Source organism: Lytechinus variegatus, chromosome 13 (genome assembly GCF_018143015.1).
Source record: "Lytechinus variegatus isolate NC3 chromosome 13, Lvar_3.0, whole genome shotgun sequence".
NCBI classification, from domain to species: domain Eukaryota; kingdom Metazoa; phylum Echinodermata; class Echinoidea; order Temnopleuroida; family Toxopneustidae; genus Lytechinus; species Lytechinus variegatus.
Window position 1 is genome coordinate 24174957 of NC_054752.1, and position 27482 is coordinate 24202438.

Consider the following 27482-nt stretch of genomic DNA (forward strand, 5'->3'; position numbering starts at 1 on the left):
GGTACACACCCCTGTCACTCATCTTACCCTGTGACATAGTACAACCCTCATCACAGAAATAGCAGCATACATCGGGACATACCTAGAATCATGGCTCTTTGTTCTCAGAATAACACTTCGGTTTAGGTGGGTTTTCATAAAGGTGCTTAGAAATTACGAGCAACTTTACAAGAGATCATGGACCCTTTCTTTAGTATTGATTTAGTTCATAAGAAAGGATCACCAGTTGTTTATAAAGTGGCTCAAAAACTCCAAACTGTGAACACCCACTGGGTCCAGCCTGATGAAGTACAGATCTTTTCCCTATAGTCTGACCTGGTGGTAAAATGCTCATCATAATAGGAAAACACATTGCCCTATGTGGTCATGCACTTTCTACTTAGGCAACTTCATTGTCAAAAGTCTGCACTTTGCCTTATTGCAGGAATCCTACTATTGAGGCAATATGCATCTTTTTCACATTCCCTTTGTTTTGACTATGATGAAATATGGGGATCACTTCTTGCAGGATTCCTGTGGGAAAATATGCAGCTCTGACTTTTGATAGGGTTTCTTATCATGACTCCCTTGACATTCTGGTTTAGAGCTGGTTCACCCTGAAGAGGTACAGATGCTGTTCCTAGTCCAGATCAAACCTGGTTGTATAGTATAACCCTCATTACAAGAATATGAGCACACATAGGGTCTATGTGGTCATTGATCCACTTTGTCCTTATCATAACTACCTTGACATTCTGGTTTAGACCCAGTCCAGCCTGACGAGGTACAGACCCGGTCCCTGGTCTGACCCGGTGGAATCGAATAACCCTCATCACAGGAATAGGAGCACACACTCTGGAACAGATTACTCTGAGTACAGGAGACGCTACCTTTCTCAGGCGGAGAGGAAACAACATCATCTGAGCAAGTCATTTCTGAATTATAAAAAAAGAAGAAAAGGAAAAATAAATATTTGTTTAACGATACTGCTAATATCATCTAAGAAAGATGAGAAAATGAATGTTCTAAGCAAAAGCAGAGCTGCATGAACGATGACAAAGAAATAGATGGGCCCATTTCCCCAAGTGTAATAGAGTTCCATTGACCCCCTGACAATTTGCCCACATGATATTTTGTTATGTGTTACTTTTGCAATGGGTTGGCCTCTTTTCTTTCTTTTTCGACCATTTCCTCACTTTAATTCATTTGATGAACATTTTTTATACATTCTTTGTTTTATGCGGGCCTATCTATGTATTTTTATCTGTTAGTTATTAGCTTTTACAAAGAAGATTTAGAATAGAGATTTGGAAGGTAGCAAGACCAGATAGGTAAATTAACTGTCAAGCTAACAACAGTATATATTTTCGTAGATGTTAATGTGAAACAACTTTTCTAGTAAGAGCAATATGAAAATGAGCCTATCGTATCATATTCATTTTAGACTAGGCTATTAAATAAATGATGATGACATTAAACACTACCACTAAATTACAGCATTACAGGTTTGATTAAGCTTGTATTACCATGCACTAATAAACATCCGTATTTGAAAAAGTGCTGCTAAATTGCAGGTAGTTTCTAATTTACTTCCTCTACATACAAAAGAGAAATGCCAAGTTGAAATGTTGTGTTTGCCTATTTCACGAGGCTTAACCCCTACCCCTTACACGAACATGTTTTAAAATTGTTCATCTCCTATATTTAATCTTACCACTCCCACATTTTAATAAAGGTACTTATCAGCAGACTACTTATGTAGTTGTAAAACAATATTGCCCATATGAAAGATCAAACTTAATTCTTATCTAAGGTTGTATACACGTTTATCCCGGTTTCTCTTGTAATCAATCACACATTACATCGAGCGTGAGACCTATCATGAAACTCACCAACACATCTTGGTTGGGACCCGGTCCAGTCCGCTGTTTGGGATCGTCTATTTTCAGAACACACTCGATCGGCCACACCATCAACGAGAGTGTACCCCTGAAAACATGCATAGCGACAGGTGGATCCAACCAGATTACCCTCTGTACAAGAAACGTACCCGCGGTCCAAATGGCCGATGGCGCTACATTTGATCACTGCGGAATAACGAAATATCAGTATCAAATTATCACTGTAGATTCAGTTTAGAATGAAAGAAGAAAGACTGTTGACCGTAACTGTGACATCACATATGGCAGATATTAGAAGGCCTCCGTTTTGGCAGAAAATATCCAAGAATCCCGTAGGCCCTTATAACTTTGGCCGCTTGCCTCGTCATTGCGATGGCGCTAGCAGTGTCCCCGTGTAATTTGTGAGATGTAGGTCATATAATTGTTTCTATATATATCAGTCCTGAAATTTGTGGCATACAAATCCCGACCAAGAAAAAAAGAGAGTAAGGAGAGAAAAGAAAAAAAGAGAGTAAGGAGAGAAAAGAAAAAAAAAGAACTGATAATGAAATGCTATATTATTGTCTAAATATTATGTCAAAATTTATCACATTTGATTTTTTTTGTATTATAAACATGTCGAAATTTTTGCTCGCTTGCAACTTGTTTTGAAATAAATTTTGCCCAATACGCAACATAAACCCCCCTGAAAATTCTTGTCATTCCCCCACTGCCTCAAATAACGGAAAATGTTTTTTTTTCGAGTTTTGATCATAATGTAGGCCCTACAGTATCGGGAACTTATCATCTACCAAAGATTACATAAAAGTCACACACAGATAACTCTACGATCAAGTGCCTGAATATATGATATTTTTTAGATTTAGATTTAGATTAAGATTTATTCATTTTCCGTTCACAAAGCAAGCACAACAAAATCAAACAATACATAGTCAAATTTAAAGTACAACATCAATCGAAATAAGGTATAAACAATGAGAACTAATGCAAATTAAAGTAACTTCGACTATAATAACTATATAAAACAGAACGGAGGGGCTTGCTAAAAAAGCGAAGCTTGTATGGGAGGAAAGCCCCCGTAACTTAGTTTCTATACGTATATTACAAAACTATAGTATAAAGGAGAGACGGAAGACAGTTTAAAAGGAGGCTATACAACATATCGAAGGTAACAACGAAAGAGTGAACCAAATTAGAATAAATGATACTAGTAATAACAGTAAAAATAATATAAAAAAATAACAACATGGTTACAATAATTGTGATTATGAGGGAGGAACAGAGAGACAAATGTAGGGAGAGAGAAAGGGTGTGCAGGTACAATTTGAGGTGCAAAGAGGAGCATGGCAGGTGCGGAAACAGGTCGGCAGGCAAATCAATATACATGCATAGTCAATACAATATCATTATACAGGATAACATGTTCAGATAAACATTCTTTCAATATGGTAATGCTAATATTAAAATAATATGTGCTGGTCTAATAAAAAAACCCTATGATATTTTTGATTAATTCAAATAGGATCAGGAAAATGGAACAGAATATCTCTATGAGCTAGCCCTTTTGATAACAGATTTAGGAATATAAATTATACATCAATACAAAGGTTTGGATGGGTCGGCATTTATTATTTGAAAGTTGGTTATGTCATTCCATCCAAACGACCCCCTCCCTCGATCTAGCTAGGCCATCGACCGACAGGTTTTCTACGAAAATCGGGACGCAAGTCACCTATAGCATCACGTCTAAAAAGTAATCAAGGATTATATTTCGAAAAATAAATTTATTGATATTATCTCGTTCATTAAGAAAGGCCCTCAAACTCAACTTGCTATTGGTTGATAGGCCTACACTGCAATATTCGAGTCGAATGTATACCACAAAAACGAGTACGATATTATAATTATTTGTTTTCTTAAATTCTGACTACATGCCTTCGTTTTCTACTTTTTGCCTGCTTATGACAATGTTTCCATAATAACAAGCGTAAAATTATTTGATTTTGATTATTTGAGTTAAAAAAAAAATATTTACTTACTTAAGAAATATGAATAATGATCAAAATATTATTCGTCAGACTATTGAATTTGTATAGGAAATGAATGAATAACTTATGACAATGTGAACTTACAAGTGACTTCAAACATGACTGCACACTGGCTATAGTTAGGTACATTGTCCCGTGCCTGGTACGTGATCGTATGATGACCTTCTGAAAATGAAGTCCCGGGTGCACTACCAAGACGGCTGTAACCAGGGAGAAAAAAATCAGGGGAGCGTTTCATGAAAGTTGTCAGCACTGACAAGTTGGCTTTCTCCGACAGTTACCATAGTAACAGTCAGAGGAAAGTGCCTCACACAGCCAATCAAAACCAAGGATAACACTGAAATTGCCAGCACCGACAATTCAGTCAGTGCTGACAACTTTCATGAGACACACCCCAGGAATATGGAAAGTGGAAGACAAATGGGTGAGAGAGTGAAGGTAGAAGAAAGAGAGTGAAAGGGAGAGGAAGCGAGAGGGAGAGGGAGAGAAAGAGAGAGGAGAATGGGGAGAGGGCCGGGGGAGAAGAGAAGAAAAGATACAGGGTTTGCCCGGAGGGTTTGGCATTGTTGAGATGAAATAAAAGGACCGCGAAACGATTTTGAAGAAGGGGGGAGGGGGGGGGGGTTGACCATACGAAATGAATTCAGACAGTCATTTGTATGTGTGTGTGTTTTCTGTTTTTGTTTTTTTAGAAAAAAAAAGTGTTGGGTGTGCTGAATCCTCGGTTCCGCGGCCACTAAATTAAGATGCTCTTACCATTAAAAAAGACGAAATAAAAAAGAACAGAAAAAAAACGCAGACAATCATTTTCGACATTTTGGTACACATTTTAAAAACGTTGTGGCGGATATGTTGACCATAGTACTCCCTGTTCCACTTTGTATTTAAAAAGAAATAAAATGGAAACCGAGATTTATTCGATATTGTTATTTCTTTAGTTTATTTGCATAGTTATTTTTAAGTGTGTGCGAAATTAAATAAAATGCCTTGCTATGACCCCCCTCCATCGCGCTATCAGCCCCATTGATACGTTTTTGTACAAGTTAATATTTGAGGGTTCTTACTCAACCGTCGCTGCTATAGAGCCATCTGTAGCAGTAGGTTCAGACCACGTGACACGAAAGGGAACAGAGGCCGTGCGAAATGTCCCAAGGGATACGGGGCATTCGATGTTGAACACTGGTGGCGTTGTGTCTGTTTTCGAGAGAAGAACAAAAATATTTATTTAACGCAAATACGAACATGTAGCCTTGCTTGTTATAGCACAACCTCAAGTCCGTTACTAACCGAATCTGGTCAGGTTCCTATCCCATAATGCAATATTCTAAGCAGTGTAGTTTCGTATTGAGGCCCACTTGAATGATTCACTACTCCATTAATACAGTCATATCACGATTGCTATGATACAAAGTAGCACAAGGGTTACTTAAGAAATCAAAACACATTACTCTCTCTCTTAATAAAATTATAGAATGTTTTATTTTCTGTATGACAAGTCTTCACCCCAACAGTCTATTTTAAGGCCTCCTATTTATAACGCTAAATGAGAGACCAAACATAGTCGTTGGTCCTCCTTCAGTATGTTATAGGTTCCTCCATTAGACCTGTTTATTATGATGCCATTCAATTTCAAGGATGATTCTCATCTAAGAACTGAGTAAAAATGTGTTATTTTTTATCTTGCTAGTTATGAATTACTTGGGAGGGTGAAGGAGAGGACAGCTGAATTTCTTCTTAATTTGAGGTAATTTCCTTGTGCTCTACATGATGCTAAATGAATTGGAGTCACATACCCCCCCCCCCCCGAATTTCTAAAGTAACTCTATTTTTCCACATAAAACCATTACATGTTTTCTCATTTACAAAGAAATAAAATCTACAGAGTTGCTTGCTTTTTTCACAGAAAGTCAGTAATTTTGTCACATACATGATCATGAGATCATGTAGATTAAAATATACCAAACAGCCCTTTCACCAAACTTAAAGGGATTGCCCGGGCTGAAAGTAATTATAGCTTAAGAACAGTCGTCACATATTCATTAGGTGGGCTGATGATGTCACATCCCCGCTTGTTCTTTTGCATTTTATCATATAAAATTAGGTTTTTCAAATTTTTTCCTCCAAGAACTAGAAAAAGGGTTAACAACTGAGTTAGTGTATTAGAAATGTCTTGCTGAAACTTATTTCATTATAAGGGAGACTTATTCACAGAAGTATGAAATAATGAAAAAAAATATATATGCAATAAAATAAGAAAACGGAAAGTGGGTATGTGACATCATCAGCCAACCTAATGAATTTTAATGACGACTGTTTCACTAAATATTGCTAATCTTTATAATTCAATAACTTTAATGTTATTTCTTATCCGATTTTGATGAAATTTTCGGCATTTTGCTTAGTGAATTCTACTCTATTTATTAAGTCATAAAAACTTTCGGCCCGGACCATCACTTTAAGCGTTGAGGGTTATAATGTGATTTACGTGACAGTTAGATTTTGATATCATTTCCTGATTATTATCATTGTGCTACTACATGTATATTACCTACCATGATCAAATCGCACATTTATCAGATACATTCGACAACAAAGAACGAAATTTTTTATTGATCTTTAAACAACCTGGACTGGTTTCCGGAGCTCATCTCACACATCCGTCTCCATAATAGTCTGTCAGGATTAGGGTATTTTCAATTTTACTTTTTTCGCCATAAAAACGAGCTGGTGAAACCGGAAAAATAGAAAGTTTGCTTTCATCCATGTGTACATCCAAGGATGGGGGTACAGGGAGCACGCAACCAACCCCCCCCCCCCCCTTCCCAGGCCAAATCTGATACATAAACATAACCAGTTTGAATTTGTACCCTCCTAGAAGTGAGTATTGAGAGCGATAGTTTCCGATGTTTAAATGATGACTGTTTTCTTGTTTTGCTTTTTGTGTGCCCCCCCCAAGAAAAAAAATAGAAAGTGTCATCCCAACCTCCATATGGAAGGATGATTGATAGGAGAAGATAATCTATAGATTTTTATTTTTTATCTCTGAAATTATTCATCGAAGTCATTATCATTATTATTAGATGAATCGGACGAATTGCAAGGTACAACATTGAACATTCTCCTGTAGCTTGAATAATGTTTTTCCCATTGGTAAAGGTTGATCATGTTGTTGGTATATCGGGGTCCATAAATCAAGCAATCTGTTAGTTTTCGTTGATGTTAATCATTCCCATTAACATACAGTACACTGTTAGAAAAGATTTTACAGAAGAAAAAAAACAGATTTTTACAGAAAGAAGTAACCAAATCATTCTGTAAATTGTTATAACAGGAAAGATTTCTTTATACAACTTTTCTAAAAATATACAGAACAGGTCTGTTTAAAAAATCTGGGGGCAGTTTTCTTACAATAAATTTGTAAGTTTGCATACACCAAAAACCAATTATCTGTATTTTTTCACAAATGTATGTAAGATTACACAGTCATGACAGTGCAGTAAGATTACAGGTGTTCTCGAGACTCTGCTGCAGGATTTTTTTTGTTGGGGGGGGGGGGTGCAATAGAAATTTTCTGACAGTGGGTAGGTTTCAGCCCCCCACTTTCGTTAGATTGTCCCTTTTCTGATTTCTAATCAGATAACAGCGATTTTAATGGAGAATTTTCTTTCTCATAATGTATATATATATATATATATATATATATATATATATATATATATATATATATGTTAAAAGAAGAATAAAAAGAAGAAGAAGAGAGAGAATTTTAGAGGAGAGAAAGCGTTGAGAATAGTGGGCCAAAAGGGACTTAGAAAGATGAACAAGGAAAGTGACATACCCTGTTCTACTATAGGCGTTGCTCTTCGTCTTCTTCTTCTTCTCCTCCAAAATGCATCTAAAACAACGGAAATAAAACAATAAATTATATTATGATGATATCATACTAATAAAAAGTAGCGCTTATATAACACATTTAGCGAGGATGACAGTACGATTTGAAAACATTATGTTTATGTTTGTGGTATATTAGTGATAAATGCAATGCACGCACACAGTACACAAAGATATAATTTTGAAAATTACAAATAAAAAGGAAATTACACAAGTTAAAAATAAAACGAAATCAACTACGATACCAAATCAGAAAGAAACAAATGAATAATAATAATAATTAGACTTATATCGCGCCAAATCGAATCTGTAGAGTGCTCAAGGCGATTTTAGGAAATTATAAAAGTAATTAAGAATTGAACAGAAATGTTTTGAGGTAATTTTTGAAAGTTTCAGAAGTCAAGCACTGTTTGATGTTTTGAGGGAGGCTATTCCATAACTTAGAGGATGAGTAAACAAATGATCTTTCACCCCAGGTTTTGGGAACTTTGGGGGTAACAAGAGAATTGGAAAAGTAGGAACGTAAGGATCTTGAAGGGGTATAACTTTTGATCAGTGAGATAAGGTACTGGGGAGATGCGCCATGAGCACGATGGAAAGTTAAATCAACACAATCTTGAACATAATACGCTGTTTTACAGGGAGCCAATGTAAGGATCTTAAAATAGGAGTAATGTGAGTGCGCCTGGTGGATAGAGAAACGATGCGAGCGGCAGCATTTTGAAGTTTCTGAACTTTGAATCTGTGGTAGATTGAATAAAAGGGAGTTTCCAAAATCGAGACGTAACGAAATTGAAGCGTGAACCAATTATTCTAAGGCCAGTCGAGACAAGTATTTCCTAATTAAACCAATATTTCGCAATTGGTAGCGAACTGATCTACGAATAAAAGAAATGTGATTCGACATTGTCATGTGAGAATCAAAAACTATCCCGAGATTGCGACAAGAACTTGACAAATTTACAGTGAGGCCAGAAAATGAGATAGAGTCGATGTGGATTTTACTAAGCTGTACTTAAGAGTCAAAAAGAAGAAATCCACATTTGGCTGGATTCAACTTAAGAGAGTAAGAAGTCAGCCAATTGTGAACATCAACCATGCAACATTCAAGACGATGGATGGAACTTTCTGCAGCTAGTTGATCCGAATTAAAGGATACATGTACAAAACGAAACCGTCATGAAATGCAATAAGAATGAAATGAATCTAAATCAAATTAAGATCTGACAGTAGTTACCCCCTGTAAGAACAAAAATTTAAAAGCAAGGTAGAAAAAAGTCAAATAAAGAGGGGCCGCGGAAACGGGGAGATGGATTGGGTAAGCTTCAGCGGCTCAAAACACACACACACAAATACACCTTTCCAAAATCTCGTACAAAATATATAAATTTTCATCTGATTGTGATTCTTTTTCAGCCCCTCACACACTCTTGGCTCAGACCCCTCCCACTTTCAAAACCGTTCCGCGGTCCTTAGTAAATACCAACGGTAAATCCGAAGGGAAACACATCATCACGTCTGATGATATCTACATGTAATTGATTTCGCCGAGGAAGTGATCATACATCTGATCAGTGGTGTCGGATGCATGAGGTGGGGTGAGGGCGAAATTGGGGATGTCAACCCCCCCCCCCTGGTGCACTGTGGTCTAAGGTGCCTGACAAGACGTTTGAAAATCCGTGGTTCTATTCCCGGCCACGGCACCTATGCACGTGAGCCCGGAATTTACTATACAGTGCTCTTTTATCCTGCATTCAGATAAATTGCAAAACAAAATGCAATACTGTATATGCATACTTAGTATAGGTGTGCACGTGTTGGAAGATTAAAAAAAAAGACCGCCCTAAAGTCTCATCTTAAATACCACAATCACATCACCTTTTGGGCGATATCGATCTTGCACCCACATGAACAAAGGTGAACATACTATGCACCCAAGATAATGACGGAAGGGGGGGGGAGACAATAATGGGGAAGGGACCAGGAGCGGACATCAAAGCAACATACTGGAAGAAGGGGGGGGGGGGTAATTGCCATAGAAAGGTGTATTTGTGTGTGTGTGTACTGTGTAGGGGGGGGGGTATAGAAATAATACAAGTGGAATGCCTCTGGCCGTCTCACCTGCATCACGCGATTCAACATAGCAGCAGTGCTGACTTTGAAAACTACTATAACTCGCACAAGATGTTCAGTGATTCTTGGTTACTCTTATTTCCACATTTTATGAACTAGACCAATACACTTTACAGAGATAGGATGGTAATTCAACAAATACCCCCAATGTGGCCAAAGTTCATTGACCTCACATGACCTTTGACCTTGATCATGTGACCTGAAACTTGCACAAGATATTAAAGGACAAGTCCATCCCAACAAAAACTTTATTTGAATAAAAAGAGAAAAATTCAACAAGCATAACACTGAAAATTTCATCAAAATCGGATGTAAAATAAGAAAGTTATGGCATTCTAAAGTTTCGCTTCATTTCACAAATCAGTTATATGCACATCTCGGTCGGTATGCAAATGAGGAACTGATGACATCTCTCACTCACTATTTCTTTTGTATTTTTATTATATGAAATATGAAATATTTTCATTTTCTTGTCATTGTCATGTGAAATGAAATTTCATTCCTCCCTGAACATGTGGAATTCCATTATTTTAACATTTTGTGCTTCAGGCAAGGAGGTCCTAATCGTTCAAATTCGTAAAAATTGAAATATTGTATAGGCCTATTTCAAACAATAAAAAACAAAAGAAATAGTGAGTGAGTGACATCATCGACTCTCTCATTTGGATGTAACTGGCTCGTTCATATAACTATTTTGTTCAAAATAAGCGAAACTTTGAAATGTCATAACTTTCTTATTTTACATCCGATTTTGATGAAATTTTCAGAATTGTGCTTATCTGATTTTTCTCTATTGATTCAAATTAACATTTTTCTGAGGAGGACTTGACCTTTAAGTGATACTTGATTACTCTTATGTCCAATTTTCAAAAGTCAGATCAATAAACTTGCGAAGTTATGATGGTAATTCAACAGATACCCCCATTATGGCCAAAGTTCATTGACCTTTGACCTTGGTCATGTGACCTAAAATGCGCACAGGATGTTCAGTGATACTTGCACTTATATCCAATTTTTATGAACTAGACCAACATACTTTCAAAGTAATGATGGTAATTCAACAAATACCCCCATTCAGCCAAAGTTTATTGAACCTAAATGACCTTTGACCTTGATCATGTGACCTGAAACTTACATAGGATGTTCAGTAATACTTGATTAACCTTATGGCCAAGTTTCATGAACTAGGTCCATATACTTTCTACGTTATGATGTCATTTCAAAAACTTAACCTCAGGTTAAGATTTGATGTTGACGCCAGCGGCGCCTATAGTCTCACTCTGCTATGCAGGTGAGGCAAAAATGCTATTAACAGAAATTATTTAGGATCTATGCATTAGATCTATTTTATGCAAAGGTATGGTCAACTCCATAGCCTAGCCCTGTAAGGTAGGGGAAGGGTTGTCTCACCATCCCTCCCCTCTCCACAGAACAAAACGTGGAGCTTACATGTTGGCAGATTTTTTTTATTTCCAAATTCAACGAAATTAAACAAAAATAAGTTTGATCACCTTGCAGCATCGTTTTTTTAATAAGTATTACACATCTCCCTCTACCCCTCCCCTCGAAAATTATGTGTGCCACTAGAAATCTTTGCAAAGAGGCCCTTTTCTCTTTAAAGTTAAGCCTCTTGGGATGCCCCCCCCCCGTCCAGCTCAATCCAGAATTGCATCTCGTGAGCATGCATTTCTTCACCTGGAATAAAAAGGTGATTATTGACTTTGTAAAACTATTTTGGTACAGAAACATAATGGCGTAGACCTATACCATATGATTATTATATTATATTTATACTGTTATGTCGGTGTTATGTGTTTCTACTCCGTGTGCGATTAAGGTATTATGAAAATGTAACCTCAAAATGGCATAATGAAATAGCCGACAATCATTGGCTTGCAAATGGGGGCTTGGGGCCCCCTCTCTCGAAACATGCTTAGAAATGTTTCACCGGAATAATGCAAATCTTTAAAATTCAATAACTTCGTTATTTGTTATCCGATTTTGATCAAAGTTTCAGCATTTTGCTCTGAGAATTTTTACTCTATTTATTGCGATATAAATGTCTTCAGCCTAAAGCATCCCTTTAAACTGTATTATCGGTTTTTTACCAGTTGCTGGCTTTAAGGCGATTGTATAAATGGAGTTACAGAGGCTTACATTAAACTCAACGGTAAAACGGTACCGGGTAATCTTATAGTGCAATCAGGAAGTAGTGACGTTTACTTGCAAAGAAATGGAAGAGAAACACACAGAGAGAAAGAGAGAGAGGGAGAGATTAAAGAAATTGATCTGATCACTATCAGTCAGACTTCCGTAATAAAACGATAAAGACCGGGAATCAAAGGTGTGTGTGTCTGGGGGGGGGGGGGGATAATGGAAGATTCCAGACGGTCGGCTCAATACCACAATACTAGGAACCCCTTTAGGTGTTATCGTGAACCCCATATGAAAAACAAAAAGTAAAAATTTGCAACAAAAGGCGGAGACGTCAAGGTGTAGGCCTAAGTGGTTCTGACTCCCGTATCTTATTGAGAGGGTCGTGGGTCCAAATAGCCCAGGAAATATTTCCTTCAGCAAGAAATTCGTCCATATTGTGCTGCACTCGCCCCAGGTGAGGTAACCTGGCAGAGATGTATTCCACGGGACGCTGAGCCCGCGTAACTAGCAGCCAGGGTAGTTGCATTGAAGTTATTATAAAAAACACTTACGAACTTCTGATCAAAATGTTACAAACCATAAGCAAGTGTAATATTATATCCTAAAGAATCAGACAGATGTCAATTGAGAATTAGCAGGTGTACTCTAGTCAAACTCGCTCGAGCGTAAAAGCAGTAAAGCTATAGATTTACAGAGCTAACTCCTAGTATGCATGGAATGTAGGATAAATGTTGTATGTTATAATAATGCTTAATTAGTCAAACTTGACAATAGTCATTGCTAAACAGTTTTATCTATGGAGGTTAATCATATCTATCGGTGACATCATATATATTGTCAACGTGATGACGCATTATGCAAAAGATAGGGTATAAACTTAAAAATAAACATGTAGGATTGGGTGAAAATATCCACCATACAATTCATTCATATTCTTCCGGCAAAACATCATATTGACTTTCACAATTAGTAAGTTTTGAAACCACTCACAGGTAACGGGCTTGTATCTCGCCTATGGACGATTGGGGGCAGGGACTGCCATATAGTTGCCCCTATGGTTGTATAAGTAGCGGGAAAAAAATGAGGGGGTTGGGAGAGTTAGAAATTTGAAAGAAGGAAAAAGAGTATGCAAAGAGAGGTCTGGGTCGTGTATTAATTAGCCTCGTATTTCAATCTCGAAAAACCGAGGCTGACTCGACACTCCATCAAAGGGCCGCGCCGCTGCCCGTTTACCCCCCCCCCCCCCCCCCGGCGATCACTGACTGCCAAATTATGCGCTCATGTGGCACGACACATGCAATTCCTATTGACAATTGTAAGCGTAATTACACGTATTAATACAAAATATCTTGTTCAGTTTTTACAACCATGTTAACAATTTTAACAGCTACTACTACTTCTTCAACCCACTATACTTTATTCATCTTCAACACCTCTAAATGGGCAATTCTTATGTAATGTCCTTATTCCTAATTATGAATTAACAGTAACAAATGTGATAAATATCTTTACGTTGCTAATACTGATAATGATCATGAAAATTATACTAATTCTATGATGATAACAACAACAACAACAACGATGATAATGAAAATGATGATGATGAAGTGATGATAATACAAACTATTACAATACTACTAATAATATATAATAAAAATCATTATATAACGGTTGGTACCGAGATGGGAGAAATAAAAAAACCTTCATTACCTCCATCGTCATCAACATCTTCAACGACCATCATTATCATCATCATCACCACCACCATGTTCGAATTAAACCCCACTGTACGATTTATGCGAAAACACAAACTACGATATAATGTCAAACATGTACATTCATCATGGCTTGTCCATGGAGCTATATGAATGGAAGCTCCGTAATATATGCAGCCATCTTTAGAAAATTTAATGTTCCATTTTACACTACCTGTTCCATGGTGATGCAGAAGCGCTGTAATTGCCAAAATGCACAACCCCCTCACCAGAGGAAGTTTCATCCTGGTACTGAAGTCTTTGACAAGATTCCAAAGTAGTGAACAGATATTAACAAAGAACTGATCCAGAAGATTAACTGATCCAGAAGATTTTCTTGAATATCAAACGTATAGCAACGTTTAGAACTCTCCACAGAGGAGATCTAGTCTCCTCGTTTCCCCTCGTTTCAATCAGGGAGTTCGGATCCCGTTTGCAGTGAAGCTCCTTTGGACTACTCAAATCTGAAAATTTCCAGCAAAAGCTTTTGTTGACCTCTTACTCATATCACGTTGCTCAGGTATTATCCTTCAGATATGTTTACATTTAAGTCACCGAACGAGTGAAATAAGAGGCAGTTGTTTAAAACCTGAGTGTATACAATCACCCTTCGGCGAGGCTTTCCTGCGAGACTGGTCGCTCGATGGATGGGCGGTGACTTCACGCTGATTGGTTGAAAGAAAGTATGCACGAACTTGTTTAGCCTATCACGTCGGTCGTTTCTTGATACATGGTTCCGCTTTCCGATAACATGCTCATCCAAGAGAAGAAAATAAACGCGAGTGGCTAACTGGTTTATGTTCGGTGAATTCGGTCGTCTCATCTTTCGTACTCAGTCTGGGAATTCCCTGGAGAAAAAAAAATCCATTACCGTTCTTGCTTCCATCATCTTCTACCTGGCCCATTGGATATTGCTGTCAGACTTTTCGACGATATTGAGCAGCGTTCAATAGGACATTCAAGCTTGAAACATTCGGAGTACGCACAAGCAATTTCTGTATGGGATAGGGAACTAACTGTGGGCGGGAGATTGTTTGTTTATGTAAATCAGTAGTACGGATTGGTCGCCGAAAATTTAAAGCCAAGATTCGAAACTAAAGCTTCTGCAGAATAAGTAGAGGTATAATATACTACCTATTTTTCTTCAAATCACCAAGCTTCACGTTTTCAATTTCAGAGATGTTTGTTGGTAAGAATATTATTTTTTATTTCTTTCGCATTTGTTTAAAGACATGTATTGTTCTTTTCATACTCTGATATACTCGCATGCTAACGAGGTCTGTAGTCGTCCTCGATAGCTGATCAGATTGCATGATTGTTATAGCCCACACTTTGCAGACATACCGCGCAAGTGTATCATCTTCATCAACCACCATCACCATCACTGTCGTTGTCATGATCATCATCACCGTTGTCATGATCATCATCACCGGGCGTCATCATCATCAGCAGCACCACCGCTACCATCACCATCGTCGTCGACGTCATCATCATCACCGTCACCATCACATCATCAGCACTATACCACCACCATGCACGGCCACCAGCCTATACCCAGGGTCGCGTGCCTTTTGTTTTGATATTTACAATATTAGATGATGGTATATACTCTCGCTCTGTCGCTATCTCCAAAAGGTCACGTACGTTCAAATTCTAATTCAGTTTAAACTTTATTTCCACAATAATATTCATACAAATCATTGGCATGAAAGGAAGCACAATTGCTTATATAAACTGCCCCCATACTGATAACAATCATTTCGCACACATGCTAAGAATATGAAATAAGTAACCTCATCCCCATGTCGTCAGGCGTTAGTGATGGTAGAAGCATGACCGGAAAAAACTTAAACATAGTCACAGTGGCGTACAGAAGGGGAGGGGACATTGGGGCACTTGCCCCCCAGGTTTTTTACGACCAAGAAAAAAAAGGAAAGGAAAGAAAGAAGGGTGAAATATAATTTTCTGAATATTATGCCAAACTCTATCACAAAATTGGATATTTGTAATAAAAATGCAAAAAATTTTGCTCGCTCACTTCGCTCGCTCGCAACTTTTTAATAGATTTTGCCAGATGAGCCATGTCTAGCCCCTTCAAATTGTTTGGCTCATTACGCCACTGAATGATCAGGTGTAAATATACGCTCTGACAGCTACCATATACAGACTGGAATCTTAAAAAGAAACAAAATGTTTTGGAATAACAAATGATGATGATCGTAATAAACCAATGATGATGGTAATATCATGATGATCTAACTAACTAACTAACTTACTACTCCTACTACTACTACTACTGCTGCTGCTACTTCTATTATACCATTAGTATTAACTACAAATAATGATAATAACAACAATGAATAATACTAGGTTTTTGTAGCGCATAACATCACAGCTGAGCATGTCCATTCAGCTTATACCAAATTTGAATTAATCTTGGGATATCGAATACCGAACAATACCAATATTTAGACCAAACATGTATCATACCATTAAGTGGTTACGCCAAGAATATATTCACTTTATTTTTTATTTTATTTATTGACTTTGACTTCTACACTCAAATAGTAGAACATATACACGTGTAAGATATGTTTGCAATTGAATGAAACGGGCGTGCATGTATGATAACATGAAAAATTTAGTCGTTACATAGAGAATATGAAACATGGCTGTTAAGTATGCATTTTTCATTTAATTAAAGATGTACTCCAGGGTGAGAATGATGTTGATATATATAGTAACATTCACCTAGCAAAATGCTTCAAATATCATCCAAGTCTGAAAACAAATAATAAAGTAATGTTGTTTTTGTTTCAAAGAAACAGTTTATGCACGTCGTCATGAATGTCCGTTGGGCAGACCGATGATGTCATAATAATAATACCAACATGCTAATATCACTGCCAGTTGGGTCCCTACATGCGCTCGATTGGAAAGTAATAGGTTTTGGCATTACCTACGGAGACACTCTCTAGAACACAGCGATTCCTTTGAAAATGCGATTAAAATCGCAATGGAGAGCTGAGAGGCTTTAGTCGAAAGTTGGTTGACTGGGACTGCAGATCAGTCAAAGATTTGTACCGGACGAACAGATGCAAATATGTCGTTGTCCAGAGTCAAGAAATTCCGATGCTGTCCTGGTCCACCAACTTTTGACAAAAGCCTCTCAGCTCTCCACTGTGATTTGACTTGAAATTTCAAAGGAATTGTTGCGTTGTAGAGAGAAGCCAGGGTTACCCTGCCTGGTACCCATCTACCTCTCCTGGGTTGAGTGCAGCAAAAAGTGGATACATTTCTTGTCGAAGGATATAACGCCATGGGTGGGATATGTCATATCCCCACTTTTCTTTTTTTTTTATAGGCTATTACATGAAATTATGATTATTTCAAAGTGTGTATGTCTTGTCTCCCTTACATGAAAGGTAAAAAACAAAAAACAAAAAAAAACAAATCACCAAAAATCACCAAATGAGTATCTAACGTAGACATGGTATTGAGACTGCTTGCAGAGTACTACCCCCCCCCCCCCGACAGACATTCCAAGATCATTCGAGACTCCTTCCTACATAATATATACAATTTATTTTTTCAGTGGCTGGAAGAACTCTTACTGGTTGTTTTCTGGCGTGTTTTATCATCCTTATGCTGGCAGGAAACAGTGGTAAGATAACTTATGTGATAACATCTTCCGTCTTTCCCGGATTCGATCACTTTCTGTAAATGCGGGGTCGAATGGGGATAATTGGGTGCTACTCGATTTAAAGACAATTAAAGGGCCATTTGCAAGATGTTGCAATATCATAACGTTATTAAAGGTCAAGTCCGTCCCAGTACATGTTGATTCGAATCAATAGAGAAGAAATATAACAAGCATTGCACTGTAGATTTCAGCAGAATCGATGCAAAATGATAAGAAAACTGTGGATTTTAGAGTTTAGCTTATTTTTCACAGATCAGTTATTATGCACAGCTCAGTGATATATGCAAATGAGAGAATCAATGAAGTCTCTCGCTCATTTTTTCCCTTTGATTTTCATTGTTCGAATCATACAATTTTTCTGTTTGTACAGAATTGACCATAGGGGCCTAAGTATCTGAACCATTAAATGTTAAAACAATGGTAATTCCACACGTTCAGGGAGGAATTAAACTTAAGAAATAGTGAGTGGATGACGTCATCCGTCCCCTCATTTGCATACCGATCAAGAACTGCATATTAACCCGTTTTGTAACATCAAGCGAAACTTTAAAATGTCAAAACTTATTTCGCATGCGATTTTGATGAAATTCTCAGTGTTATGTAGAGTTGCCCTGTAATATTAACTTCAGCTAGGGTCAATCTCGTAAAGATATACAGATGACTTCACAGTATAGGGCAATGTGAAAACCTGAGCTGCACCAGGCCATAAATACAATGATTTATCATGGTTTGATGTGCAAATGTTCACTATTTGCCCTCCAACATGTCTGCTCCAGGTCAACGACCCCTTGAAGATCCTTTCACTTTTGACCAGGATGTGTTAAAGCAACTACCATGGCAACGATGCGGCCAATCACAAATAATGTTTACATGGCCGTAGTTATGACAATAATGGCAAAGTTGTCTTATTTGCATGCACCTGGGAAGAGGGGTGCGTATAATGTTATTTAGCATGGACAGCAACCCCTGGAAATCAGGTTGGTATGCCTAATTGTCGAGATTTGACACAAAACCTTTTACTCTTAATTTTTGTTTTCATCTGACCAAATCCCCTTCATTTCGGAGTAATAACTTTGTTACTTTGGCTTGTCAATGTTGTTGTTTGTTTGTTTTTACTTCTGAACAAACCCCACCCCAGCACTCCTAGATATACATCTTTCTCACTTCCCAGGGTCATGCATACACTCTTAACAAAGATTTGCAACATACTGTCCACACAACAATTAAACAGTTAAAACTTTATCAAATTGTGGGTATTTTTAAATCAATAATGTGTGCTTTTTAAAACTACACAGTATTTGTTGAAAACTGCCCAGTGTATTGTTGTGTGGACAGTATGTTGCCCAACATTTTAAGAGTTTATTCGTATATCTTCACGAAACGGACGTCTGGGTAGGGTTTCTAAAAACTTTCCTCGATTTTGATTGGCTGGGAAGCGTCGATGGTGACCAACGAACCTCACATCATGAAACATCCAACAAGAAGTCCTTACGCGAAGCTCTTAACTAGTCACCCTCTTCCAAATGAGTGTGGTTTATGCAATCAATAATTATACCATAAACAAATATAAAATTCGATTAATTTCCAAAAAGGCACAAAGTATTGTACAAATTTAATTTCATACATTTACAATTGATTTATAATTGATATAAATGATAATTACACATAAAAAGAATCAGATTACAAAGAATATTTTTTTAACCGTGGAAAGAATCTTACTACAGCTAAAATTGATTAACTAAATGCTCAATATGATTCTACAAATGTAGCAACAATATTTTCATTGGAAAACAATGAGTAAACAAAAGTTGAAAATCAGTGAAACACATAAACATATTTTTACTTCGTAAATGGATTTTGATGTCGTATCTTTTCATATTTTTTCCAAGGAGGCCACAAAGAGAGTTAACCTTCAAACGGATTACTTTAAAAAGTTTAGGCTTTCTGCCAGCACCATTTAAGCTGTGGTCGAAACAGGGTTTTATATGCACTTGTATTGAGGTGAAGGAGTTCTCTTCAGCTTCTGAAGATTATTGCTGGCCATGTTGACAAGTTGACAGTTCGTATTTTATCCGAGATCTTTTGATATGGTAAATCCGAGGTACTTGCATCGACCTTCGATATATTGGCTCGTTTGAAAATGCGTAGCTGTGTCGTACAGGGGCTCACTTCCCATCATGGGGAAGGACCTTCCCCAGTCTTCTTGACTCTATAAGTACCAAAAGGACACTAGACCGATCAGAAATGGTTTGGTGGCCCGGGTGGGTGGTCGTATTGTAATATGAAACAACATATTTTGTGTCGATATCTACATGATCACACCAGTTATAGGTAAAGTGATGCATCTTGGACTGGATGCCATAGATATATAGCAGAAATAAGGTGGCCCGATCACTCATCCTTGAGGTACCCCAGATTTGAAATGCATATATCCAAGATAGACGACCGTTGCTCTAGCTGGAAAAGAAATGATCGTTGCCTCCGTTACACAAAAGTTTGCAGTGAATGGCAATTATGAAAGAACCGGACTGATTGGTTCCCGGTCAGTATTTTATACAGAGTGCGCATGCAACGATCATTTTGATTGATCATTGATATTTAACATGTTTAAGGAGTGATCGCAAACCTTTGTGATACGGAGCCCAGAATTATATAGCTCCAATGATAAAATACCCGAGGAGTGGGCGATATCAGCTATTTGGGAGCTTAGGTGACATTTCATCCGTTTGACAGTTGTTTTTACCACGCCAATACAATCAATAATTACGCACATGAGCAATTAATGTCCTACAATAAGCTCGACTGTGTGGAGTACACCGAGTTAAGAACAGAAATTTACATTGACTTGGGGCGATGATGGGGCCTTGTAGCTGAGAGGACGATTTCAATCAACTTATTATTAAACGTATTGCATGTCGTTTATGAACGATACAGAGGCTAAACTCCTCCGTAAAATCCTAATATGTACTGCGACTATGGACCTGTGTACTGATTTTTTCCCCAGAAACAATGCATCTTAGGTAGAAAGCTGACAACTGGGAAGCGTTTTAATATTTTTGTCCGACAAATTGACTGGCTGAGAGGTAATGTTACTATATGGTAACTGTCGGATAGAACAGAACTTGTCAAGATAAAACGTCTGACAAGTCCTGTCATGAAACGCTCCCCATATGTCAGGTGACGAGTACCCCTCGGTCATTCGATCTGGTCGTCATCAATCTGTACAGCATGAATCTCGAAAGGATCCGGAGTGGTAGTTAAACCATGGAGAGCAGGTAGGTCCATCGGGGCACCTTCTGGAAGACTGATGGCAAATCTCTGCAGGATGTGAGTGATGAAAATAAAGATGTTCATTCGCGCCAGTTGTTCTCCCGGGCAAACTCTCCGACCTACATAAAAGAGAACGCAATAAGTGAAGAAGTTCTTGGTCAGCATTCTATCACGCTTAAAGGAGATAAACTCTTATAAGAGATTTCAGTTCACAGTTTTGTGTGTGCGCCCTTCTTGTCGACCCAGATTGGCTGGCTCTTCCAATGCGCCTTTGAATGTCTTTGACATGGCGCTATACAAATGCTGTGCATCATCATCACCATGATCATGATCATCATCTTCATCCGGGGTGTTTCGTTACCTTATAACATACAGTCACACCGGCATATACGACTCTAATGATAATCAACGAAAAGCTTTTTATTTTTTGGAGGGGGTTTAAATTCACATTTTTTTATCAAGAATACACATGGCATTTTCATTTATTTGAATGCAGGATAAAAGAGCATTGTCGATTAAATGCCTTGCTCGTGGGCCTAGGCATGATAGGTGCCTTCGCCGGGAGTCGAACCCTAGACTTACAAATGTCTATTCAGGCGCCTTAGGCTAACCGCGGCAGCCGCACCACAACACACAAATTTTATGTAACTTCTCATGACATAACATCGGTCGTTTTGGAGTCAGTTTCGTTTGTATGACTGTTACCTGATTGAAAGAATGGCATGAGATCTCCACACCAAGGGTCCCATTTGTAGAAAAAATTTAGTGTAGCAAGAACTCTTAATAAAAAGTATGTACATGTCAATTATACGATGAAAGTCCATAATGCAGGGGACTCCTTGAAATGGCGGGTATTAATTTCGTAACTGGGGTCTTTTCTTGACAGAATCATGATCTGGCCATTTCTTTCTTATTAACTATTAATAAAGTAGGCCCAGGCTAGATCTATGGCATTCAAAAATTATTACTAAACAACCGTATTCAGGTTATTCAGGTTGGAAAACACACTAACAAACCTAGACGTATTGCTCAATATCTTGCAATCATGCTTTTATATATGAGAACTACTTATGTTATTGCAAAAGAAATGAATGACTGTATATTCTATTGGAATATTTACGGTCATCTAGTACTGTTCCACCTACCTATTCCAAAGAAGAGAGGCTCTTTCTTCATATCAAACTCCCCGGTTTCTGTCAAGAATCGATCTGGCTGGAATTCCTTAGGCTTGTCCCAAAGGTCGGGACTTCTGGAAAAATGAAATAAATTGACCGTAACCACGCCTCCCTTTGTGACGTCATACTCGCCAATCTTGCAATCCTTTGTGGCCACATGGGGAATAAGAATATCAACCACTGGTCGGAAACGGCGACATTCTGTGATCGTTGACATTGTCAAAGGCATTCGTAGTCGATCAGAGAATCTTGGAAAGTTGTCGTTGCCGATAACCTCGGATATTTCTCGACGAACTCGGCGTTGGGCCTCGGGATAACAAGCAAATGTATGCAAGATCCATAAGATATTTAGGATTGTTGGGTCTGTTCCACCTACAACCCCATCAAAGGTGCTCGCCAGCATGTTGGTGTCATTGAAAGATCGCTGATCATTCTGGATAGTAAAAGCAAGTTGAACAGGTTCATTACAATCTGTATTCGGCATGATGCTATCTCTTTAAAATAGGTTTACAATATACTTTTGAACACACCTAGATGATATTTTTTTTCAACTCAGAACACAGAAAAAAAGTCCAAAGCATTGACAAATAAGGCCTGCCATACGGTGACATTATTAAACAATTTTACCATTCTTCGTCTATTTTGGTTCGGTCAAACCTTGAATAATCAGAAATTGGGGCTGGGTCCTTCGGCATACATCTTGCTCTTCGAGATAGGTTAAGCAAAATGCATTTCTCGCTTCAGGGATAACAGCTATGGACAGGTGGGTTTGTTTTGTAGAAACAATTTAAAAGGTAAAGAATCATTTTCACCACATCCTACCTGCGACTCCCTTCTTGCCATTTCCTGGAGATACAGGTGCATAAAATCAGTAGTCTCCTGATTCGGATCGAAATTTATTCTGTGCTCTGCAATTCGTTTCTTGAGGAAGATCAGGATGTCTTTCCATGTTTCTGTCAAATCTTGTCCCGTTTTAGAAGTGCCAGCTGCGAGTACCGGGAGCACTGCTAGCAGTCCTCCCGGACCTAACAAACTGAAGAGGCGTGATGAGAGTTTCATGAATAGGATGAATTCAGGATCTCCATGATCATAATTCACCCCAGTCATGATTCTTAGGACCACGTTGTTTAGCGCAGCATGGATCATGTATCTGGGATCAAAGCTCTTCTTGTCCGTCTTCTCCATTTCCAAAAGAACGCGTTGTGCTTGCTCCTCAACGAGTTTTTCAAACCTTTGAAGATAAAGAAAACAAGGGTGGGGGCATTTCATAAAGCAATTCGTGAGTTACAATTGGCTTTACGCACGATGATGACAAGCTCTTTTGCTGAATAAGATAGTAGCTCCTTGATAGGCTAGACCCCCATAGACCTTATTTTGCTCTGTTTTAACACAGGTGGGGAAAACTTTCTATGATTCTTATTAAATCTTAACAAAAAGCAAACTTTGCATTCGAAGAATTGCTAACAATAACAATTTTAATCGTATAAGATCGGATTTCACCCGTAGCACATTTATCTCGTACAAGAAAGATTCACAAATCGTACGTAAAGACGTTCGTAATCTACGAACAGAGAAACACCCAGCTGGGAAATTATCGGATGAATTTCTCCATGATTCGTAAGTTACGATGGTGTGTTCTGCTTTTTATTTATCATGTTTATGTTTTCTTTTTATTCGTGGAGGGCTCCGTTGTAAAACAGTTTTTAACTGAACCGGACTACGCTCCACTGTTCTTTTTTATCGATTTTTGTTAAATAAAACATGAATAATAATGATGATTCAACCAGATTTAGATATGTGAAAGAAATAATTCATGAAATCAATGCGATTAATGCAGGTTGACATCATTGACATGAAGTGAAAACAAGGTCAGTAAAACTATTTACAGACATCGTCATATTTGGGAGGATTTAGAGGTATAGATGAATACCGTTACAATCGAGAAGAATTACATTTGGTATTGAGTAATAAATTACAAATTCGTGTTAATTTTGCCATGGTCAGAGTCCTCACCTACTTTCAAAACCATTCCGCTGCCCCTGCATAGCCCCCTCCACATTTGACAGCTTCTTTGAACAGGGAGGAAAGGAACATGACAAAGCAATGGAGAAGGTTATGCATTCTGGCCTGAAATCAGAATACAGGCGAGTGATCCGATGATGCCATCCAATCACTATCCTCTTTTTTGGCTATTTATTATACTCAATTTCCAATTACTATACCTCTGGTGACAATGAGGGTCTTAACTTATTCATAGATTCATTGTGTTTTTATAAAGAATCAGACTATAGGTTAATGGAGCCTACAATTATTGCTTTCTATATCAAATGGTGAAAAACACACACACACAGTGGGTGCATTAAATCGACTTCCCATTTCACAAACTGTCATATTTTTTTAAATTTTTTTATATAGAATGCTCTCTTTGGGCCTGATGTTGCCATCATAAAATGATGAAAAGTGGCCCATGACTGCCACATATTAAACCATAATTAAAGCACTAGTACAACGTTTTACACCATGCTAATTGAATATAAATCAATACTATTCTTTACTCTGTTTGCCTCGGATACCATGTTGAGAGCTATTAAGGGAATGTGTTGACAGGAAGTGGACTCAATAGCACAACCGTCCTTGGTATATACATAGATTGATGAAGAGAGGTGAGACCATGACTTTGTAGGGGTAGCTGCTGCAGTAGAGCGTTACAAACGGACATTTGGGCATAATTATGTGCATGTCACATAAGTGAAACTCTGAATTTCATTGATTTCTTATTTTACATTAAATTTGTTTAATTTTAAAGTGTTGGTTTTGTGGAAAAAAGTAATAAACAGTTTTAGAATAAAGCGTCACTGTGGGCACGTCCCAAAATTACCTTGTAGCTATTTGTGAAATGGGGCTATTATGCTAGTTTGATTTTTCCCTTCTGTAGATTCATCTCAAACTAGTATTTCGAGGGGTGGACCTTACTTTTAAGAAAAGAAAATCGTATACCTGACCCCGCCTAAAGTAGCATTCTTGAGGAAAGATACAAATAAACGACGCTGTTCCTGCCATACTTCTCCGCTACAGAACGCTATGCCTATTGAAGTAATGATAAAAGTTATGAGAGTTTAAAAAGTGCTGGTGGTTATAGTTAAGGAATAATTTCTGTACGTTATAAACAGATAAAACATATGGACGCCCCCCCCAAAAAAAAAACCCTGGAAATTATTTTATGCAGTTTCCCATTTGTGCTTGTAGTGTGTTTTATTTTATGTCATACATGGCCCCAAGTAAAACCATCTTCTTCTCCTCCTCCCCCTCTTTTCCTTCTTCGACATCATCTACTTTTCTTCTTCATCTGCTGTTATTTTTTTAATTCTTCTAATCATCATCATTATTATTCCTCTGCATCACCACATCATCATCAATCACTTGGTTGAAAAATGCCCTTGTGCACGGAATGATGACATTTAGGACGTTCCACAGTTAAGAAGAAGCCCCTGTCATTTTCACTAAGTTTTGCCGAGAGTTACTTTTGTATCTATGCAATGTGAAAATGCAAAAAAATAACATAGGTTCATGCATGGAGCTATTATGGTTCATGTGCTTATTTTTTTTTTCTACTGGTCTTCAAAGTCGTAAAATATGCGCATATGCGCAGATCATGATGCGCACAAACATAACTGGAACGTCCTTAAAAGGAAAGTTCATCCTGGCGATATATAAGATCTTTTGGTACATATATAATATATAAAAAGAGAACAATATTGCTTGGTGATGAAGAGGGTCGGTCAATTTCAAATAAAACAGGCCAGAATTTCAACTTCACTGCCAAAACACTGGTGTTAATTTAACGCCGGCACGACATCTATATCGAAAACACCAGGAAAGTGTTGGAACAACACCAGTTAAGAATCCAACCGATATTGGTTGAACACTGATAGATTAATTGATAAGTGTTGTTTCAACTCCTCTCTGGTGTAGTATAAATAAAAAACCGGGCTGGTAACACCGTTTTTTCAGTGAAGCTGTTTCAGGGCTTCAGGCTTACCAGCGTTGTGCGTTCCATGAAGCGTCTTTAGCACTGGAAATGGCAACTTTGCGGTCACGTGGGTGCTTGCTAGGATATCCCGTGCCATGCGGAAATCACTAACGACGTAGACCCGGGTGTTCAAAAGCTTGAAGGAAAACACAGAACCATGCTTTTTGGTCCAATCATTTATCACCTGAGGAAATTGAATTAAACAAATAATTCATGAAAAAAATAAATTGTCGACAATTAAGATACGAAAATATCAAATTTGACATACAGCACATGAAAAATAGACAAATTAAACATTAAAAACATATTAAATTTACATAAAGCAACTAATATGAAAACCAAGTATATAGAGAAATAACACATGAAAAATACATGAAGTTTGTCAAAAATAACACATGATAAAATAATATTACATAAAACAAAATGCATATGAAAAGAATGTGAAATTAGACAAATATATACAGAATAGCAGTTTCTGTCAATATGGATTTTTTTATGGTGATACAAATATCAATTAGGCCTAATAGAAATATCGAGTATCTGCTCAGATGCATGTACGGAGTATCTAAGAACACATGTCAGTAAATGATATGGAACAGCTGGGAGATCTTTGTCGAAAATTGGTGAACCGGAATAACAGTTCCGTCCTAAATTTCCGAGCTGAAGAAAAATTGCAAATAAATCTGTCGCTTGTTCAGAAACAAGGACTAAACAGCCGATTCTCATTTAAAAAAAAAAAACAAGACATCTTTCCTATCTTTTGTCATAATAGGCAAATGAAAACACATTCCGATAACATTCAGTTCCCAGACGGGTAAGTTAAGATAAAAATATTGATATATTCTTGGGTATGTATTTGGGTGTACAGACTGGATTGTAGCATAATTATCTGACTCTCTGGACCATGTATATGTTCAATCCCATATCAAGTAAGGGTCAAACTTGATTTACTTTTTTTCCAATAATTTTCATACGGATGACTTAGCGTGGTGATACATATCGAAAGTGGACTGAGGCCGGCGTCGGAGGCTGCTCGACTAATGTGTGTAACATCTTCTTTCAAAAAGCGAAACTTACACCTGCTAGGACCGAGTGCCCAATTGCACCATTGGGCACTTGGATTCTGTAGTTTGAAGTAACTAGGCGTCAAGCCAGCTTTGAACAGTCCTGCAATTGGTATATCCGCGTAACATTCCCAATTGGACTCAGACCCGCTTCACCACTGCTCTAGAAATAGCGAACAAATATAGCTAGCAATAACAGTAACAATGGTTACATGAAAAGTCAGGTGATTCGTGTCGCGGCGACGTGAAGCCGTTTTAAGCCCCTTTCACAATTGACTTACGACCTTCTTTACGACCGCCTGCAACTGTTTTTCCTCGTTGTTGCACGATCGATCTCTTGATATCTTGCGAGCACTCGCAGTCGTTGTAGACGATCG

At 37.8% G+C, this 27482-nt stretch overlaps 3 protein-coding genes across 5 annotated transcripts in view; 1 reads left to right on the forward strand and 2 right to left on the reverse strand.

Annotated features, from left to right (window-relative positions):
- Positions 1 to 14404, reverse strand: part of LOC121426085 (sushi, von Willebrand factor type A, EGF and pentraxin domain-containing protein 1-like) — a 63191-nt gene extending 48787 nt beyond the window's left edge. The window contains exons 1-6 of the mRNA XM_041622232.1: positions 14039 to 14404; positions 7767 to 7823; positions 4993 to 5122; positions 4013 to 4128; positions 1872 to 2066; positions 726 to 914 (exon numbers count right to left, since the gene is read on the reverse strand). Coding sequence (XP_041478166.1) covers positions 726 to 914; positions 1872 to 2066; positions 4013 to 4128; positions 4993 to 5122; positions 7767 to 7823; positions 14039 to 14108 — 757 coding nt within the window. The 5' untranslated portion in view covers positions 14109 to 14404. The remainder of the gene's footprint in view (positions 1 to 725; positions 915 to 1871; positions 2067 to 4012; positions 4129 to 4992; positions 5123 to 7766; positions 7824 to 14038) is intronic.
- Positions 14405 to 14638: 234 nt separating this feature from the next.
- The window catches only part of LOC121425885 (sushi, von Willebrand factor type A, EGF and pentraxin domain-containing protein 1-like), a 71884-nt gene continuing 59040 nt past the window's right edge, over positions 14639 to 27482 (forward strand). The window contains exons 1-2 of the mRNA XM_041621975.1: positions 14639 to 15052; positions 17459 to 17527. Of these exons, the coding sequence (XP_041477909.1) occupies positions 15043 to 15052; positions 17459 to 17527 (79 nt within the window). The 5' untranslated portion in view covers positions 14639 to 15042. The remainder of the gene's footprint in view (positions 15053 to 17458; positions 17528 to 27482) is intronic.
- The window catches only part of LOC121425883 (cytochrome P450 2U1-like), a 32821-nt gene continuing 24644 nt past the window's right edge, over positions 19306 to 27482 (reverse strand). For 2 of the 3 annotated variants that reach the window (XM_041621972.1, XM_041621973.1), the window contains 5 exons: positions 26051 to 26225; positions 25009 to 25096; positions 22834 to 23242; positions 21982 to 22444; positions 19308 to 20955 (listed from right to left, as the gene is read on the reverse strand). In XM_041621972.1, the coding sequence (XP_041477906.1) occupies positions 20762 to 20955; positions 21982 to 22444; positions 22834 to 23242; positions 25009 to 25096; positions 26051 to 26225 (1329 nt within the window). In that variant the 3' untranslated portion in view covers positions 19308 to 20761. Of the gene's footprint in view, positions 20956 to 21981; positions 22445 to 22833; positions 23243 to 25008; positions 25097 to 26050; positions 26226 to 27482 lie in introns of all 3 variants that reach the window. The other variant, XM_041621971.1, reaches the window with a different exon arrangement.